Source organism: Aptenodytes forsteri, unplaced genomic scaffold (assembly GCF_000699145.1).
Source record: "Aptenodytes forsteri isolate BGI_AS27 unplaced genomic scaffold, ASM69914v1 Scaffold217, whole genome shotgun sequence".
Lineage (NCBI taxonomy): Eukaryota > Metazoa > Chordata > Aves > Sphenisciformes > Spheniscidae > Aptenodytes > Aptenodytes forsteri.
The window spans coordinates 1335380-1353203 of NW_008796222.1; the positions used below are offsets into that span (position 1 = coordinate 1335380).

The 17824-nt window shown below is 36.9% G+C and overlaps 1 protein-coding gene across 1 annotated transcript in view; it reads left to right on the top strand.

Annotated features, from left to right (window-relative positions):
• The window catches only part of LOC103907071 (triadin), a 100805-nt gene that overhangs the window by 44087 nt on the left and 38894 nt on the right, over positions 1-17824 (top strand). The window contains exons 4-6 of the mRNA XM_019474601.1: positions 593-730; positions 2620-2646; positions 6538-6542. Coding sequence (XP_019330146.1) covers positions 593-730; positions 2620-2646; positions 6538-6542 — 170 coding nt within the window. The remainder of the gene's footprint in view (positions 1-592; positions 731-2619; positions 2647-6537; positions 6543-17824) is intronic.

The window sequence follows — 17824 nt, forward strand, 5'->3', positions numbered from 1 at the left end:
AAGTTTATTTTGGCCCAAGTATACATAGCTTTCTTCTTCCCATCCTTTACATGTACTCCATGGCGATGATACGACCTGTCTGTGTGGTTAAGCCAGGGCTCAGCAATTTCCTCAGCTAGGACTTGTGTAAAGGAGGGGGCTCAAGGGGAGATTTGACATGAGGAGTGCGACACAGGCAGTGAATCCTAAACAGGCATCAAGAGGCAGAGGACCTGGGCCAGAGAAAAATACTGGGCTGAAAGGAAGAGATTAAGTAAAAGGATGACTATTAGCTAGAATCGAATCTGTATTTATCCTTCACCCAACCAAGCCTCAGAAGAAGAGCACTTGAAGCACAGAATCAGACCAAATTATCCACTGGGTACTGAATCACTCTGCGAACAGCAAATACAGTAGGATAGAGTTTATACCTGTCTTGCACAGGAAGGAGAGCTGTCCTCAAACCCTTGGATAATACTAAAAATTAACATTCACAATCTTTGTTTCTGTTAAAGGAGGTAGTATAATTAGTCCTGCATAAAATGAAGATTAACTTTAATCACTGGAGTCCTTTTTTTTTTCAAACTGCTTTTGTTTTAAACTCTGCACTCAGGAAGATCTGTTAACAAGCTCAGCACAGAACCACTGAGAATCATTCATGAGACATTGGAAGAATCCACTGATTGGCTTTATGGCTTTATTTCTTTACTGTCTGACATCGTATGGAGTGATGATGATGACAGTGATGAAGGTATTTGTAACGTAAAGACTTCTGTAACTGCTCTAACTGCTGTTTTACATGCATTATGTTGGCTTACTCAGCTTTTAACCTCACAGACAAGAAGGTCAAACAAAATGAAAAGTGAACATTGTTGCTAATAAAGCATCTACTGGCTATTCCAATCAGTAAATTGGTGTCTTTGTTAGCTTTCATCTCGTGTTTAACGTACCATTACAGAAAAGCTGTCAGAATTAAATATTACCATTAGTACATCTTGAAGCAAAGAGCATTAATTTATACAAGACTTCAAAGCCACAACCAAAATATGCATCAGGATATTGCAGAGAATGGCAATAGCTATTTTCTTTTCATCAGCAAGAACCTAAAGAACCCCGGTAAATATATAAGATAGACTGCCAAAACCAAAGAAACTTAGAACTTTTTAATTTGATATATTGATGACAGGACAATATATTGAAAAGAAAAAAAAAGGAAAGAAAAAATAGCATTTTGGCTGAACTAAGGGGACTTTGGATGGCATATTGCAAATAATTCAGTTTACTAGAAATTATGGTTCTGCCATTATAGTAACATTCTTCATCTGACATCATCTGATAAATGAAAGTAAATTGCTAACATTTCAAGTTTGGAAATAACTAACCTTCTGTTATAAAAAAAGTAGCTCCCTGGTATGAGCAGAGCAGTAGTGGATCATCACGTCACATCATATTGGTCATTTTGACAAGCGATGAGTGTAGGAGTGACACCTTCATTTCTTCACAGTAGATTTTACATTCTATTTGGCTGTACCAGAATATAATTAAAAAGCAGCATGTACTGAAACTGACTTCTACCCACTTGTTCAGAAACTTGAGATATTATCAAATTTCTACCTTTCAAATGTGTGCATGAGCTTTTTATATGAGCACCGTATATGAATACTAATAGATAGGCTGCTACATGTGAGTCTGTGAACTGGGCATCCTATTCTGAGATATGATTTACAACTAGCAGAAAGACAATCTCTCACATGGTTGAGAAACAGAGAAGATGAAATATGGAGAGCTTGCTAAAATTTGAAAAGTGTTCATTTTTACCATTTCATAGCTCGCAAAACACCTGCAAGCCTTCAAATACTCAAGTAGATAAGTGTTAATGCAAGTAGGAGAGGTCATAAAATACCTGACATACAAAAATTCAAGATCTAAATGCTCACTAAGAAGTGTTTGGAAACCTCAGTCCCAGTCTTTGGCCCCAGTGGAATTTCATCAATACCTACCAGGAGTGTGAAAAGGCAGCAGGCAACTTACTGCATTATATCACAAAAAGTAAGTCCACGTGAACTCACTGCCCATTGTGTGCTGCAATCAGTGCAGCTGAGGCTGCACACTTGCCACAGTTGTCCAGGCTCAATCCTTTAAATTCCATGTCTCACATGGAGGTGGAGTGACACACTGCAGCAAACAAATGCTCGTAGTTCCACTGCGATTGAGTATTTTTTGCCTTGGATTTCACTGGAAGTGTTGGTAGATTTACAACCTTGCTAACCTGCATATGCACTTTATTATTTGGAGCTAAAATGGAACCGCTGGGCCTTTTCTTAAAACATGGAAACATGCATAAAATCAAGCAAACTGTAAGTTGTAGTCACAAGTTAACATTCAGAAGCACAAATACAGATTTGAACGTTTCCTTGGTTACTACTGCACATTGAATTTATCTACCCCAGACCCAGGAAAACCTCTATGGTAAGAGAGATGTGTTATGAAAAATCCAAAATCTCAGAATAGAGTGCTTGCCATTTAGCATATAAAGAATAGATTTTTAAAAAAAATTAAAATGAGCCAACGTGAGAAAAAATATGATTTTTTTTATTATGATATCCCTTCTCTAACGTTTGTTCTTTTCTCTTGGTTTAGGTGAAGTGGAACCTTCCCTGAAAAAAGGTTGGTCAGTTGCCTTACTATAGAGGGAAAATGTTTTGCAACCGTTTTAAGAATTAACTAGTATATCTGTGGTATAGATTCTGTCATTTGCTACATATCAGTCTACTAACGATGTAAGTTGTTCTTTAACAAAATCATTAAATAAGAAACTCGAGTAATAATACTTGCTGCTCTGTGAGAATTCTTGACTGTTTCATTATTATCCAAAAAATCTGAAAAATGTTCATAAAAAAACAATAGAGTTACAGAAATAATATTATCTGTACCCTTGCCCTGTATGTGGGACTCCTATTAATGCCAATATGAGTTATGTGTCTGTCTGGATAGAAATAATATTTAGAAATAATAATATAGAAAGCATATTTAGTGAGAAATAATGGTGAGGTGTTGTAAAAACATTTTACCTTGTGCCAACACAGACAACGCAGAACCCTAAAATAAGGACTACTTCTGAATTGAATCTTCTAAATTACTTAGTTATCATTGAATATTTAGAGCAGACAAGTGAAGCAAGTAGGATTTATAATATAAATCTTTTCAGACATGAAAATTTTGATGCTGAAACATAAAACTTAAGTTCAACTTCTATTAAATCAAAACAAAAATGTATTAGAAGACTTGAGATGTCGGTGATAGGATGTAAAGTTTTTCAAAAGTAGGATGTATTTTTTTCTCTAAATTGAGCACAGCTTGATAAGAACAAAATGTGTAACCAGCCCCATGTGATCTGAATTTGGTATCCATCAAATTCTCAATAGGTAAATGGCCATATTGAAGAATCTATCACCCCAGTTGGTGCTGAGATTACAATCTAGTTTTCTCTGAAGTTAATTGGAACTGAATCGGGCTTCTATTTAATGACACATTTTGTAAGTCTCAATAGGACATCCAAGGAATGAATAGGCTTGAAGACCAGCCCCATGTGATCTGAATTTGGTATCCATCAAATTCTCAATAGGTAAATGGCCATATTGAAGAATCTATCACCCCAGTTGGTGCTGAGATTACAATCTAGTTTTCTCTGAAGTTAATTGGAACTGAATCGGGCTTCTATTTAATGACACATTTTGTAAGTCTCAATAGGACATCCAAGGAATGAATAGGCTTGAAGACCAGGACCATTCATCTTTCTATGGATGATCCTTCATGTTAGGACTGAAGAAAATTTATAGACAGTGTAGGAAAACATTTCACCTCTTTACTCCATTGGTAAGAATCTCAAAAGGGCTCAGCATTGCCCTGTCTCTTCTCCCAATGAGAGAAATGCATTGTTAGTTTTACAATGGGTGCAAAGAATCTGAAGCTGTAGCACGTTGCTGGCAGAGATGCTGGGTACGAGGGTGGAAGGTGTCTACTCACCACGGGCCAGTGTAGCTGACCAGATTGGGACTACTGTGGAGGTACTTCACTGCTAGGAAGGCTTAATCCATAAAAACGTTACGGACAACACCATGCTCAGCCTGCATCTTTGAAAATCAGTGACATACTCATGCCTTACACTTTGCATTGGGACTCTAGGTTGTAGAAATAAAATTCAGAGAAGCCTTCAAAATAAACTGGAAGCTGCTTAAATTAGTCAGTTGGAAAGGCCAATCCAGATGGATTGGACCTAAAAGTCCTCCATCCAAGGAGCTGAATATCTAACTGCCAGCTTGAAATTTTTTTCTCAGTATTCGAAACTCACAACCCTGCTCTGGAGACAAATGCCTGAGAAAGTCTTCTATCTTTGGGGTGAAGGAAATGGACAAGGAGCTGGTGATTCCTCTGGAGTTGGTATCTTACAGGATAACTCATACACACAGATGTGAAAGGGCCCAAATTCAAACACGCTTCATCTGCCTGAGCTATGAAACAGATTTTGATAGGGGTTTTCCACTTCCTGGATGTGCGCTCAAGATCTTTCCCTTCATCTTTCAGAGGATAAGGAGTCGCATCCTTGTCTCCCTGCAACAAGCTGTTTCTTGACTAGGACTGATGAAAAGAGTGGTCTAAGACCCTTTCTGGGTCTAACCATAAGCTTTCACATAGCAACATCCTCAAATAACTTGTTATCATCTCCAGATGATTGGAGGTCTCCATTTCATCCTGGCAGCTAGGATCTGGCCTTGATTATACTCCATTTTGTCACCTCCTTTTCTGGGCTACAGAAATACAACATATGTGGCCTGAAGCCACCAGTCCCTTTGAAAGGCCAGTGCAGAGTATTGTGCATGTCTGCTCAGTGACGGGCAGCTGTGAGCTCCTCAGAGCTGTTACTATCTCTCTTTGCAGACTTCTCTTATAATTGTGTAAACATGAAGGAGCTGAATTGCCTGAGTCTAAGCCCATATAGAAGTTTTCTGAGAGCTCTGTGATAAAGTCTAGAGTCAACAGCTTTTCTAGTTAGGTGCAGTGAAATTCGCTCCCAGGGCTAAAGCTCATGAGCGCAGAAGGCAAAGCCCTTGGAGGTGAGGTGAGGGTTCAGATGAGCTCATGCAGGTAGCACTCTCACAGGCATCACAATCTGTTCCTCTGAGCACAAGGTGCACACCTCTTTGAGTCTCTCTTCCTAACTAACGTGTGCTGTCATGTCTATGGTCCAGAAATAAGAGTTCCAGAAGAAAAGCTTTCTAAAGCAAAACAAGACATTGCATCTGTGATTTTTCCCATCTGACTGCTGTAAGGGCTGGACCCAAAGGAGGACCAGTTATACAAATTAATTTGGAGACTTTTTGGGTATCAAAATATTAGTAGTTAGATCCACAAAATCAGAACCAAATTTTTAGGTTATGGAGTATTCTCTGTTTTCATATAAAGGACCATTTCTATATCAAAGTCCCTTCCACTCTGCACAGCATTGTCATCTATAGCTTTGTGAATGATCTTTCTTTAGGTGGCTCTTCTTGTGCTTCTGGCATTTGAACATCCTAAACAAAAAAGTGACCCAGTGAGATTGTGCAGTACACTACTGCTGTCTCCAGAAGATGAACGGTTTGACTTTTTGCACATATTTAGAGGAAGCCTTTCTCAAATTTCACTCTGGAAATGTGCATTATGATTGCTGCATCTGATTTTTAAGTATTTGTGTTGGATCTAACCCACAGTTATTGTGGATGAATAGCCTGAGAGTTTTTGAAAAATCTCCATACTTATTTTTGGTGTATGGACAAGCCTTCAATCTTTTGCTTTGTTGACTAGCAGATTTTATGAATGCTAAAATGTTATCACAAAATTTACTTTATAATAGAATATAGTAGCTGAAAAAATAAGATTGCTGGTACCACAATACAATTACATATTGAAAAAAATTCAAGGCGAGTGGTAAGGACACTGTGTAGTGATGAAGGAAGCAGAGAAAAGTGTAGTGATAATTACGAGCCCCAAAACAGCAAAGATCACCTTCCTAGAGATGTAAATTGAAAGCAAAGATAATAAAAGTACAATAATGACAATGGGCTTGCACATGCAATAGGAATAATATCAGTTTCAGAATCCTTTAGAAAGGATGAAAATGCCTTTCGAGTGCCTTTTTTATTTCAATTATTTTTGCCAGTCCAAGTCTTATCACTAATATTTATCTTTAATAATTGGAAAAGAGTGAACATTTGATAGTGTCCAGAAAAAAAATTGTTCTTCAGTGGAGGGAGTGAAAGATTATTCTGCAGAGGACTTTGCAGTCTTTAACAATGCATATTCTCAACATGCTAAAACTGCAGAGCATTTTCACAAAGGATATTGAGAAGCCTAATAGCAGTTTCTTGCAGGCTTAATATGGTTTTGGCTTCATTTCTTTCAGAACAATGGTTATGACTGATATTCTTGTTCATTTTTTCAGGGTTAGTTTAACCTTTAGAGACAAATACAATTATTTGACAACTGTATGTTTTCTCATGTTTTGGTCTTTTTTACTAGAAATTATTGTTATAGAAAAAGAGAGAAATTATTATTTTTTGGTGGACGTTACTGACATCAGTTGTGAGTTTGGAGAAGAGCTGGGAAACCTGGTGCACAAAATTGGAAATAATGATCTGTAAAATATAGGCAAGTGCAGACACTTCAGCATTGTCATCCATGGCTAAAAATGTCATTATTAAACTGTTCTGGAACTTCACTCCAGTTTACATATGGGTAACTGAAAATTTAAAATCTGAACATGGATTCCTCATTTAGCTAGCCAGGGTACCCCTGAAAAGCTGTGCACATGTAGCAGTGATTTTTGTATGTTAAAGTAGCATCTTCTTCTTCAAAACAGCCAATGCATTCTGGCTGGAAAACATTGATCTGGTATGTGGTCTTAGGAGTAAGTTGTTGGAAGCCTTTGAAAAAGATTCTAAGGTCAGAATTTTTTTTTTTTTTTTTTTTGCTTTATACTTTGAAGCTTAGTAAATTGTTTTTGTAAGATATCCTTCCTTGATTTTATATTTGGGCTTAGATTAAATCCTCTCCTTGTCTCTCTGTCTATCTCTTTCTCTTGCTCTCTCTTGAACTCTTTCACACACACACACACGTCACTTTGTAAGTAATTTTCATTTCAATAAATACAATGAACTTAGAAAGCAAAGTAAGAAATAAAGCACCATCATGGCACTGTTACCATCTCTGTATTACCAAATAGTTTTTTATTGGCATAAGATTATTCTATACAAAAAATCAAAAGAAACTTGATTTCCTTGAAGTAGAGATGGGTCTTTACATTTCTGTGAGTTAGCTTACGTATGAAATAGAAAGATATATGAAATAGTTATATGAAATGATCCTATTCTCCTTATTTGGCTATAAAACTCTTTTTTTAGAAAAATGCAGTTAACAAATCATAGATTAAAACAAGAAGCCACAAACAACAGAAATTACTGTTACAGGTTGCAAGAAACTTTGCTGATTACAAATAAACTTTTCAGCAAAGCACCTTATCCTTCTGTGTTCGGTTCGAATGAGAATATGGTTGCCTGAGTATTAGGCTGGTTATTAATATGCTGAAGACATAAGAATCATGCTCTTCTTAAAAGACATGGCAGCTTCTAAGGGTACAGTCGGTTACGCTGACTTACCCTCAGCAGCTCTGGCCAAGGTGCAGTTCCCCCAGACCTGACTCCAGACACTCATTCCCATTAACCCTCTCTCCACCCCAAGGTTAAGACAGTCAGAATTTATTCAGCACAAACTATTTGTTTGTTCAGATCTGGGTATTAATCTGAGCTAACAACAACAAACAAAGTGTTCCTGAAAGGAAAAGTTCTCAAACCAGACTATTTCCTACATCTCCTTTTAAGAGTTATCAAGCAAACATCTACGACAGCTTTGCCTGGGAAAGGGGAGAGGTAGAAGCAAGCTGCTTGGAGAAGACTGGTAGGGGATTTGCTAATTTGGGTTTGAAAGTGGGTTTGATATTATGGCCTGTATAAGCCTAAAAAGAACTAGTTTGGGTATTCAAACAGGGTAGAGAAAAACATACTGACAAATATTTAAGGTTTTAGTCCTACAATTTATAATGTGCATCAGATTGTTTTTATCTGTTAAGTACATAAGAATGGTTACATATGATCAGAGCAGAAGTCCAGCTCACCCAGTGGATAGGACAGAAGTCCTTATTGCTGCCCAAGAGTGACCAAAGCAAATGCCTCAGGAAGTGTATAAGAAATGTTAAAAATATAGTGATAATTTCCCAGAACAGTTCTCCATACTCTAGACTTTGCCCCAGTCAGGGACTCCCTGAACCGTGGTGTCACTGAGTTCAACAGGGACACAGTCCTTGCGCGGCTGTAATCCATCTACCACTTTCTATGATCCCAAGGCTACAGGCAGTACGTACATTAACATTAGGGAGCAAAACCACCATGGCAATTAGTTGCTGGAACCAGTTAGGTTTCATAACAATATTTTGAAAAAGACATTTTTCTTTCCTAAATTCCCACAGTAAGTAGTCCCACTCATCTGTTATCTTAACAAAGTCCTGGATACATTAGAAAATTTTACTTTTAACTTAGTATTGTTGAGCAACAACCTTTTCCCACACTAGAAACATGGAGGGCAGGATTCAGGTGAATAAACATAGCTGACTAGTGCCATTTTAGATACCACACAGTACCTTAGACGTAGCATGGGACTGACAGAAATGACACAGGACCTATGGGAGAAGTGCCCCCTTACAGGGTAGCTGGTGAATACCAGAGTACCTTAGGATGTTTAAAATGCCAACAGGTGCCTATTAAGATTCTTGCATTTAAAATTCTTTACTAAAAGGTTTTTCTAAAGTTTAAAATAACTATAAGTTATATATAAATAATCATTTGTTATTACTATAGTTTATATCAGAAGAGTATCTGGAAAAATTCACATTGCTAGTTAACATGGCAACCAACTTTATTTCTGGGCAGAATACTGAAATTAGAACATCGTCTTTTATCATTTAGAAGTCCTTTTGTTATACAGTAACAAATCTGGAAAAATAACGAAAACAAGTGGGTTTTCTGGAGGTAACATTCATGTTCAGAAAACAGTTTCCAACCAAAAATTTGGAAATGGACTAGAGAAAAGAAATGCAGAATACCATATATGCAACCTGAAAACTGAGTTGCCAGTGTGGTTGTTATATGTATGTCTTAGAAATTAATTATGCAGCTCCATTCATTCCTAAAGTATATGTCTATTTGTACCGGTAATGCCTTCTGAATTCAGTTTCTTTTATGTTGCTATATGGTAATGTTCACTTTTCTGTGTATGAGTTGCTATTATAGATCTCTCTAAAAGGCTTTCACTGCGTCCCTAGGCTACACTTTACTACAAAACATTTTGCATATCTTTGTGTAAAGTACACCCTGTGTTAAAAGATGAAAATCATTAATTGATTCAATTCTTAGATGTTAAACTGCTTTTCCAGATATGTATTTTTTGCATTTTGCATTTTTGTGGCATCCATTTCTGTTATTAACGTTCTTTTAAAAATCTCATCTTGTTTTACTTACTCTGATCAATACAGTAATAGAATATCCCCTATAAAATAGCATTTTATAATGTAAAGAAAATATTTTCCATATTATCCAGGTGAAACAAAACTGTATACCACTAGGGAATGGGGATGTTCTTTTGCCTCTTGAAGAATAGTGATTGGGTTTCAACTTGAGTTGAAACATTTTAATCCAAACTTGCCAGCTATCTTTTGAAAGATACAGAGAGAACTTTGAGCCACAAGGCTAGTAGGAATCCTGGGCAGAAGTGTAGCAGCACAGAGGTTTGCAGCTGTTTAAGCTATCCTTTTAAATCAGGGAAAACCTTAAACGAAGCTATCCATGTTCTCTCGGTGGAAATCTTCATTTGTGCCCCGGCAGTAGAGCACTGGGGAGGTTCTCACTCTAAGAGAAGAGGGGAGTGTTAGGCAGATGCCCCCCATGGCTGGGAGCCTGCTGTGCCTGAGAAAGAGTAAATGTCTGACCTGGTAAGTAAGAGAGTTGTCTGTAAATGTCTGACCTGGTAAGTAAGAGAGTCATCCAAAATGCAGTTAAACCTACAGCACCAAAATTGGGGATCCTGCATATTTCTGAGAGAACTGTGCCAAGGAGAGGATATAGCAAGTGGAACCCCATTCTCATGACCCACAGAAATAGTATCTTTCTGCATGTCAGGCCCCTAAAAAAAAATTAACCGGATCTAGAAGTGGTTGAATTTATAGGAATATATATTTGCAGACTAATACATTAAGGTAGGATCTGCAGAGTTGACATTTTTTAAAGCTGAGCAGAGGAATTGTGGTTAGTCTTGTGATTTCTTTTTGCTATTTTTTCCTCCTTTCACAAAAAAACCCTACTGAATAGATTTATATGGGAAAAGAATTCTTTGATGCTAATCAAGATTAGAGATTTTACATATTACCGTATATATCATTTTGCTCTACTTAGAGATCTACAATTCTTGTCTGCATAAAATTACGTTAAATTAAATGCAGACTCTGATAAAATTGATTATGAAAAACATAATTTAAAACTGGTTCAATAACATCTTTGCAGGCTGGAATCCATAAAGAGAAACATGTCAATACAATTTTACTTTCCACAGAAAGAAAAGAAAAATACCGTATATATCATTTTGCTCTACTTAGAGATCTACAATTCTTGTCTGCATAAAATTACGTTAAATTAAATGCAGACTCTGATAAAATTGATTATGAAAAACATAATTTAAAACTGGTTCAATAACATCTTTGCAGGCTGGAATCCATAAAGAGAAACATGTCAATACAATTTTACTTTCCACAGAAAGAAAAGAAAAACCATGGCGCTCTCTCTGATTTGTTTGGGTTGGGGGTTTTTTTGTGGTTATTTTTTGTTGTTGTTTTTTAATCAAAGTGTAATTAGCATTCCTTTTACATTTCAGAACCAAGGTACAGAACTGCAGTCTGGGAATGAAAAAAACAGTCTTAACATATTTATATACTTGGAATAAAAATTACTTTTAGGTAAAAAATATGTAGGGTTGAAGCTCTTTTAATACGTTCCACTTTTAATCCTTTCAAAAGCCCAGTCATTAAAATTCCTCCATATAAAACAGTCTGAGCATGGTCTTCCTGAAGGATGCCAATGCTGCTTACAGGATAATTAGTCAAAGATAATTGCAAGTACCCTCCTCCCCTTAAAAACCTTTCTCTTAAGATATTGTCTTTCTGCTGTAAATGGAAACCTTACCAGAGGGAAAAGAAAACCCAAAACATAAAACCAGTTGGGCTTTAGAAAGAAAGGAAAATAAATGGTTGTGCACTGTGTCAAGTTCCATTTGCCTTGGTAAACTAAGGATTTCAAGCTTGAACTAGCCACAACCATTTCCCAAACTGGAACTAGCCACAACCATTTCCTTTTTTTTTTGGTGGAGGATGTAGTACAACTTTTGGATTTATCTCAAAGAAACAAATCTTAAGAGAACTATGTAACAGCTCCCATATTTACAGCTGATACTCCAGCCTTGGGGACTTCTATCAAACTTTCCCTCTCATCTCAGCTTTTCAGGAAAAATAAACATTTTCCTATTTTTCTAAAAGACAATTTTGTATCGACAGAGTTTGCGGGATTACATTTTTAGGCAGCCCTGGTAGATATATGAAAATGCCTAAACATATAAAAACAAAGGGGAAAGGTCAATGACACCAATCAGTGATTTTGTGATAAAACTGTTTTAATAAGTACATAGTAATATAGTGATACACTTCTACCCACCATTAATTGCTAAAGCTTTTTTATTCTGTAGCACAAGGAATACTATTTCAAACGTAGCAATATGGAAAAATATGTACATATTTAGTTGCCTTTAACATAATGAGAAAAGGAGGAGTGGAATAAGTTCAGTTTAGAAAGTTGGAGATTATGAAAGAGTGGCTTATAATAAAATCTTTACATGGGCTGGGATGTTTTGCTGTTATGAAAATAACATGCACGCTCTTCTGAAAATGCCTTCCTTGCAATGCATCTCCTTCACTGTATAGTCTTGTAAAAATAAAAATAAGATAAAATATCACCCTGGAATCAAAGCACTCCTCAGCATGATGATGAAGATGTCAGCAGGTCATCTACAGAGAATTTCTATAATAGGCTAGTGAAACTACAATAGCATGGAAACAATTGAATATCTGTTGAACTGGAATCTAATCTATTTATTTTGTCCTGTTCCGGCATTATAAAGAAGGCTTAACATATATCTGGAAGGCCATGTTAAATCCCTGTATTCTTGGGGAACATGAAGCTTACTTGTTAGCTGTATGCTACTCAAGACAGGTAAATTGTTCAGAAATATTTGAGGGTCATGTTCTCTGTATCTCAAATAGCTGTTTAGTGATGCCAAACAAAGTATCCAGTGGAGGGAATAGAGGCAACTAAGGTGAAGTAGCCGAGCTTTGCTGAATAGGTGTAGGACCAATCAACGTCATTTCACAGCAATGTTTACAGTTTAGGACAACATGTTGTTTTGGGTAAATATACACCAGAGCAGAGGGTTTTCACCAAGAAGAATGGGAAATGGTCTTCTGTGACCTCTGTCAAAAGTAGTCTTATACAGCAAATGAAAGAGACACTGTATAATTCTGCAAAATGTGAAAGAAAAAAGAAAACAAAAAAGAAACCCTCATTCTCACTCTAAACTGTAGTTGTGATTTCCAAAGAGATGGATAAACAATTCTGAAACCATATTTAAGAGGCACTGTGGCCTGGTATCTCACACAGTAGCTGAGCACACAAACCATTCAGCATTTTCATCAGTAAGAGGCGATTCATCTCCTGTCACATTTTCAAGAAAGACCTTAAACACATGACTTCAGGAAAATCTGTTCTGTACCCCAACCTGAAGTTGCTATCAATCCTCAGAACAGGGCGAGATCTAAGAAAACACTGGGGATAAGACTGTGCTACTAGTAAGCTAAAAGGGAAGTCAACTAAATTAGTCATATGTGTCACTCAGACTTTCCAACACTGAATGTTGGTACTGAAAGCCTTCTGTTACACTGTCTTCGGTTCCTGGATATAGGCATAATACACCAATTTAATTTTCCAATTAAAAATTCCCTGTTCTTTTTTTTTTCTCCTGTGGTTTTTCCCTGTTGCAAAATTAGTTTTTTTTCCTCTAGAGTACAGCTACATGATGTATTAGTAGTTAGCTGGAAGTTTCTCTAATGCACAAATTCCTTTATTCTCCTCCTAGCCCCACAAGGATAACTGTCACCCTCACCAGCTGGTACTATCTAGATTAAAAATAGACATCAGCTGCACAATTGCAAATTTCTCCTGAGGATACCAGCAGCAAGAGAGTTTACTACAATTCTTCATACAGACAGCATCTAGAAACACATTAGAAATGACATCCCTCTCATCTTCTAAGGCTCTTAACACCACTCACTCTTGCCTTGCCCTCGGTATCTATTTCCACCAACTCTTCAGGATAATCAGCTGCCTGCTACCAATTAGACTTGATAAACTAGCAAGGATGTAGCCCCATTAAATTGCTGGCAATAGCTGTAAGCATTTTGACTGTTCAAAAGCAAATTATTAACCTCTGGTTCACCGGGACTCTGAATAGGACTAGTTTTCCTTTTCACACTTAGATATTTATAAGAGAAAGAATGTCAAAGCACTGAAGGTGTCTATCGCTGTGTTACTTGTAAGAGATTACGGAAAAGATGACCAACTGGTAAAATTTGCTTGGAAAGAACAATGTATTACCATTTCAAGTGAAATTCCATCTGTTCAATTATACCTTTAAAACAGGACATACATTAAACCTATGTTCCATCCTCACTACACTGTTTAAGTAGAAAAAGGATGGCTTTAAGCATGAGGGGATAATATTGAATGTCAGGGATCAGAGTTACATTCCCAGTTCTTTTGCTGACTTTCTGGGTTACCTTGGGTGAAGTATTTTTGTGTTTCAGATGGGGACGATAATCCCTTTTTTCCTCACTTTGCCTCTCATATCACTGACATTTTTTATTTGATTGGTTGGGTTTTTTAAGGTATATTTCATCTGTAAGATGGAAACTCAGCAGAGGGTGAGATCTAGGAGCTGTTTTAGCAATGCCAGATTGCTACTCACCACTTCATCCTCTAATGAAGCAAGTTGCAGGGCTGTGCTTTCTCACGAAGAGAAGAAATGTAGCCCTCTTAAAGTTTGAACTCCTGCGTTACAGAGATGGGTTATTATATCGTGTTATAACTCCATGCGGTACCTAAAACAATTCATGTGGGCTGAGGCCCATAGGTGCTATCATAATACAATACAAAAAAAAAAGCTAAGAATAATGCTATATATTTTACTATGTTAAAAAAAGAGATAATAAAAAATCAAAATCAGAAACCTGAGAGCAGACGAAGAAGGGAACTCTGTCTCAGGATCCAGGAGAATCTCCTCGTGCCCTACCATGAGGCGTTGTGCTCTTCATTTACGCTGATGTAAATCTGCAAGTGCTGCACCGCTAGCTCACACGGATTCAGGAGACTGTAATTTTTTTCTCTTTCTCCCACCCTGGTCTTCCTGGACCTGGGGCTTTGTAGTGCGCAGCCAGTGCTGGGCTGTCATTAGACACTGTGAAATGCTGTTAATGAAAATTAGCTGGGTGAGAGGTGGGGGAAGCTAATGCCCAAACTGCATGTTCAGCAGTGATTTTCAGTAAAGCTGCCTGTGATACTGATCCTCAGCTGATGGTGAGGGCCTGCTTTGGGTCAACAGTACATAGATATAATGGCCTGCTAACAATATAGTCTAATATATCTCCTTTCAGCATCTTGAAATGGTCAGTGAGGAGACTACTAGCTTCCCTTCTTGGAGTTATTTAAAATAATCACCCTGCATGTTCTGTATATCTGCACAAGACCCGAGGTCTAGAGAAGTCAGTGTCAAGCAGTATCCATATTTAAGGAAATAAAGTACTTATCCATTCAAAACCCAAGAAACTCAAGGGGAAAGATAATTCTTCATGTCTGCTTGATAACTGAAGAAAACAAACAACGAAATACAGCTTTTAAAATACATACTCCCTTACAGGAATTTAATAAACCGTGCTGTCATGCTGTCATCTCATAAAGAATCAGGATGGTTGCCGTGGTGACAAAGATTATCCTTGCTGCTGCTTGATTCTGTCATTTTTCTAAACATGAATTCATAATATTTAGGATTTATTAACAATGTGTCACATTGATAGAGATAAATTACATGCTTTAAACTGGCCATGTAAGTCTTCTATTATATTACAGCCGCTTTGTCAACTCAGCAATAAGATATGATATGATTACTAGAAAATTAAAGCTATTTGTCATAAAAGATGAAGCAGAGAGTAACAAAACTCTCAGAACAGAAAAAAATCTCCAATAATCTAATGTGTTTCCTTATTTTAAATATTTTGGAGTTAGTAAAGAGTCACTATTTTCTGCCTTGTAAATTGATCAAGATCAGCATATATTGAGATTAGATTTATTTGTGCTGGGAAAATTTAGGTTGTAATGTACCAGAATTGATGTGTTCCAGGCTGCAATTTTTTATGATGGTTCAAACTATAATGGGGAGCTTGTGAAGAGATCTTAATGATGGCCCATTTTGCACTATATAAAAATATATATACACACACTTATGTATTATGAAGATATATTTCACAACAAGGAATTTGTGTAGGGGTGTTTGTGATGTGTGGTTTCCGAATTGTAGCAGCAAGTTAGATGAGATTCTCAGTGCTGCTGTTTGGAAAGTATCTTTTCGTGTACCTTACTGAAGCAGTTGTGTCAAGTAAGCTTCACCACTAATACAGTGTGAGGCTGATTTAGATGGCCAGCTCGACAGTCATTGCTCCATATATATTTTGCAGTCAAACTACCAATAAGAAATTCCCTAAAACCATGGTAATTTTAAAAAGGCTTTTTTTGAAATAACAAAGATTTATACTTATTTTTTCAAGAAAAAGAGGCCTATTTTCTGTAGTGAGACACATAATAGGTTGTGGGAACCCACCGGAGCTGAGGCATCTTAAGGCAAGTAAGGAATATGTGTCCCTGTATATGACTCTGCCTGAAGAATGTGATTTATCACTTAGTGGTCCATATTCATATCTGTGTGTAGGATGACCTCTTGAGCTGGGTGAGATATGTCTCTACCGTATATTGCAATGCAGAGGAAGTGACTCAGCTTTCTTTAAATGCACTAAGCCAGGGTTTGGAGGCAGTCTGGAGCAGCAGCATGGAGAACCGCTCAGATGTGCTCAGAATCAGGCAGGAATCCTCTGACTGTTCTTGTCTTGCACCATTCCTACCACGTATGCTACCTAAATTAGTTTATGCGTCCTTTTAGGTGGGAAAAGTTTGAAAATCCAGCAACTGGATTCTCTCAGTTGATAGCAAAAAAAATCCTCACATAGTTGCAGAAAGAAAAATAATGCAAGCTCAGCTGAAACACAGTAAATCAATATGGCATGATTTCTTCCTGATCAGAACCTTTGAGTTTTATAGACCAACAAATGAACTACACGCCCAGGCTGCAAAGAACGAGATGAAAACTGAATAAAAAGTCCTTTTAGCTTAATGACATTGTATAACTAGCTTAGTTATTCTGCCATACATAAGTGGCTAGCAGTGATACGTATTTTGGTCTTTGTTACCCCTTATCTCCATGAAATAATGTTCTCTCTATCTGAAGACAACATAGGCTGATGCCATAGAATAGTTATGTTTCTTGCAAACCAGACACAATCATTATTTCAGATGCAAATACTATCCAATAAAATAATTCTGTATTTATTTTCAACAACCTATGCAAAAATCAGAGTCTTGGGAAGGGAAAATACCATTTTCTACTGTATCTCTTTGGCCATGTGCATCCTGTTACAACCTGAGCAAATAACTAAGGGTATAAGTGGAAGATTTCAGTTGTCTTCAGTAGGCATTAGTAGCTCCTTAGAGTTGAGATGTAATATGCATAACTTTTTCTCTGTTGGATTAATTTTGGGGTCAGTGTTCTTGTTATTTAGACCCTGCAGACCAAATCTTACCCTAAAATACAAGGAGGCACCTCCCATAAAGTCTAGTGAGATTTGTATGTGCTTTTGTCAAAGATGAATTTGATCCAGTATTTTATACCAGTTTCCTACTGCAGGAAATATATGCACAGTACCATAAACCAGACACTCTGCATTGTCTTAATGACTTTATTGCGCACCTATAATAAACAGCCTTTAAATTTCCACCACTGTATGCAAACAGTGCTATGCAACCTTGATTTAATTCTTGTTTGCTTTTTCTCAAATTTTTTATATTATCCTGGTTTGGACACAATACGGACAGTAGGAAAAAATCAGTTACAGAGGTATATAGCAGTCATTTAATATCAGTGTCACAGGTGAGGAATTTTATTCGAAAGAGATGGCATACCAAGGGCAAGTAAATATTGTACCACTTCCTCTTCTAACAAGGCAGTTCTCGGTGTGTTGGTATACAGCGTGATTAAAATGAGTCGTTCTCCGAGACTACGATCCCTAACCTGGGAACTTTTATCTCTGTAATTTGTATACAGCATTGAGTCTCCCTTTTATTGTGTGTTGGAGCTACCAATTGAGCATTTGAGCTTTACGAAATCTAGAATATGTAGTAAAAAGAACATTTTTCCTTCCAAAGGTAATTTAGAAAACATAAAATACTAATCCTGATAAACAACTCAAGGTACATTCAGAAAAATATCTAGTAAAAGCATG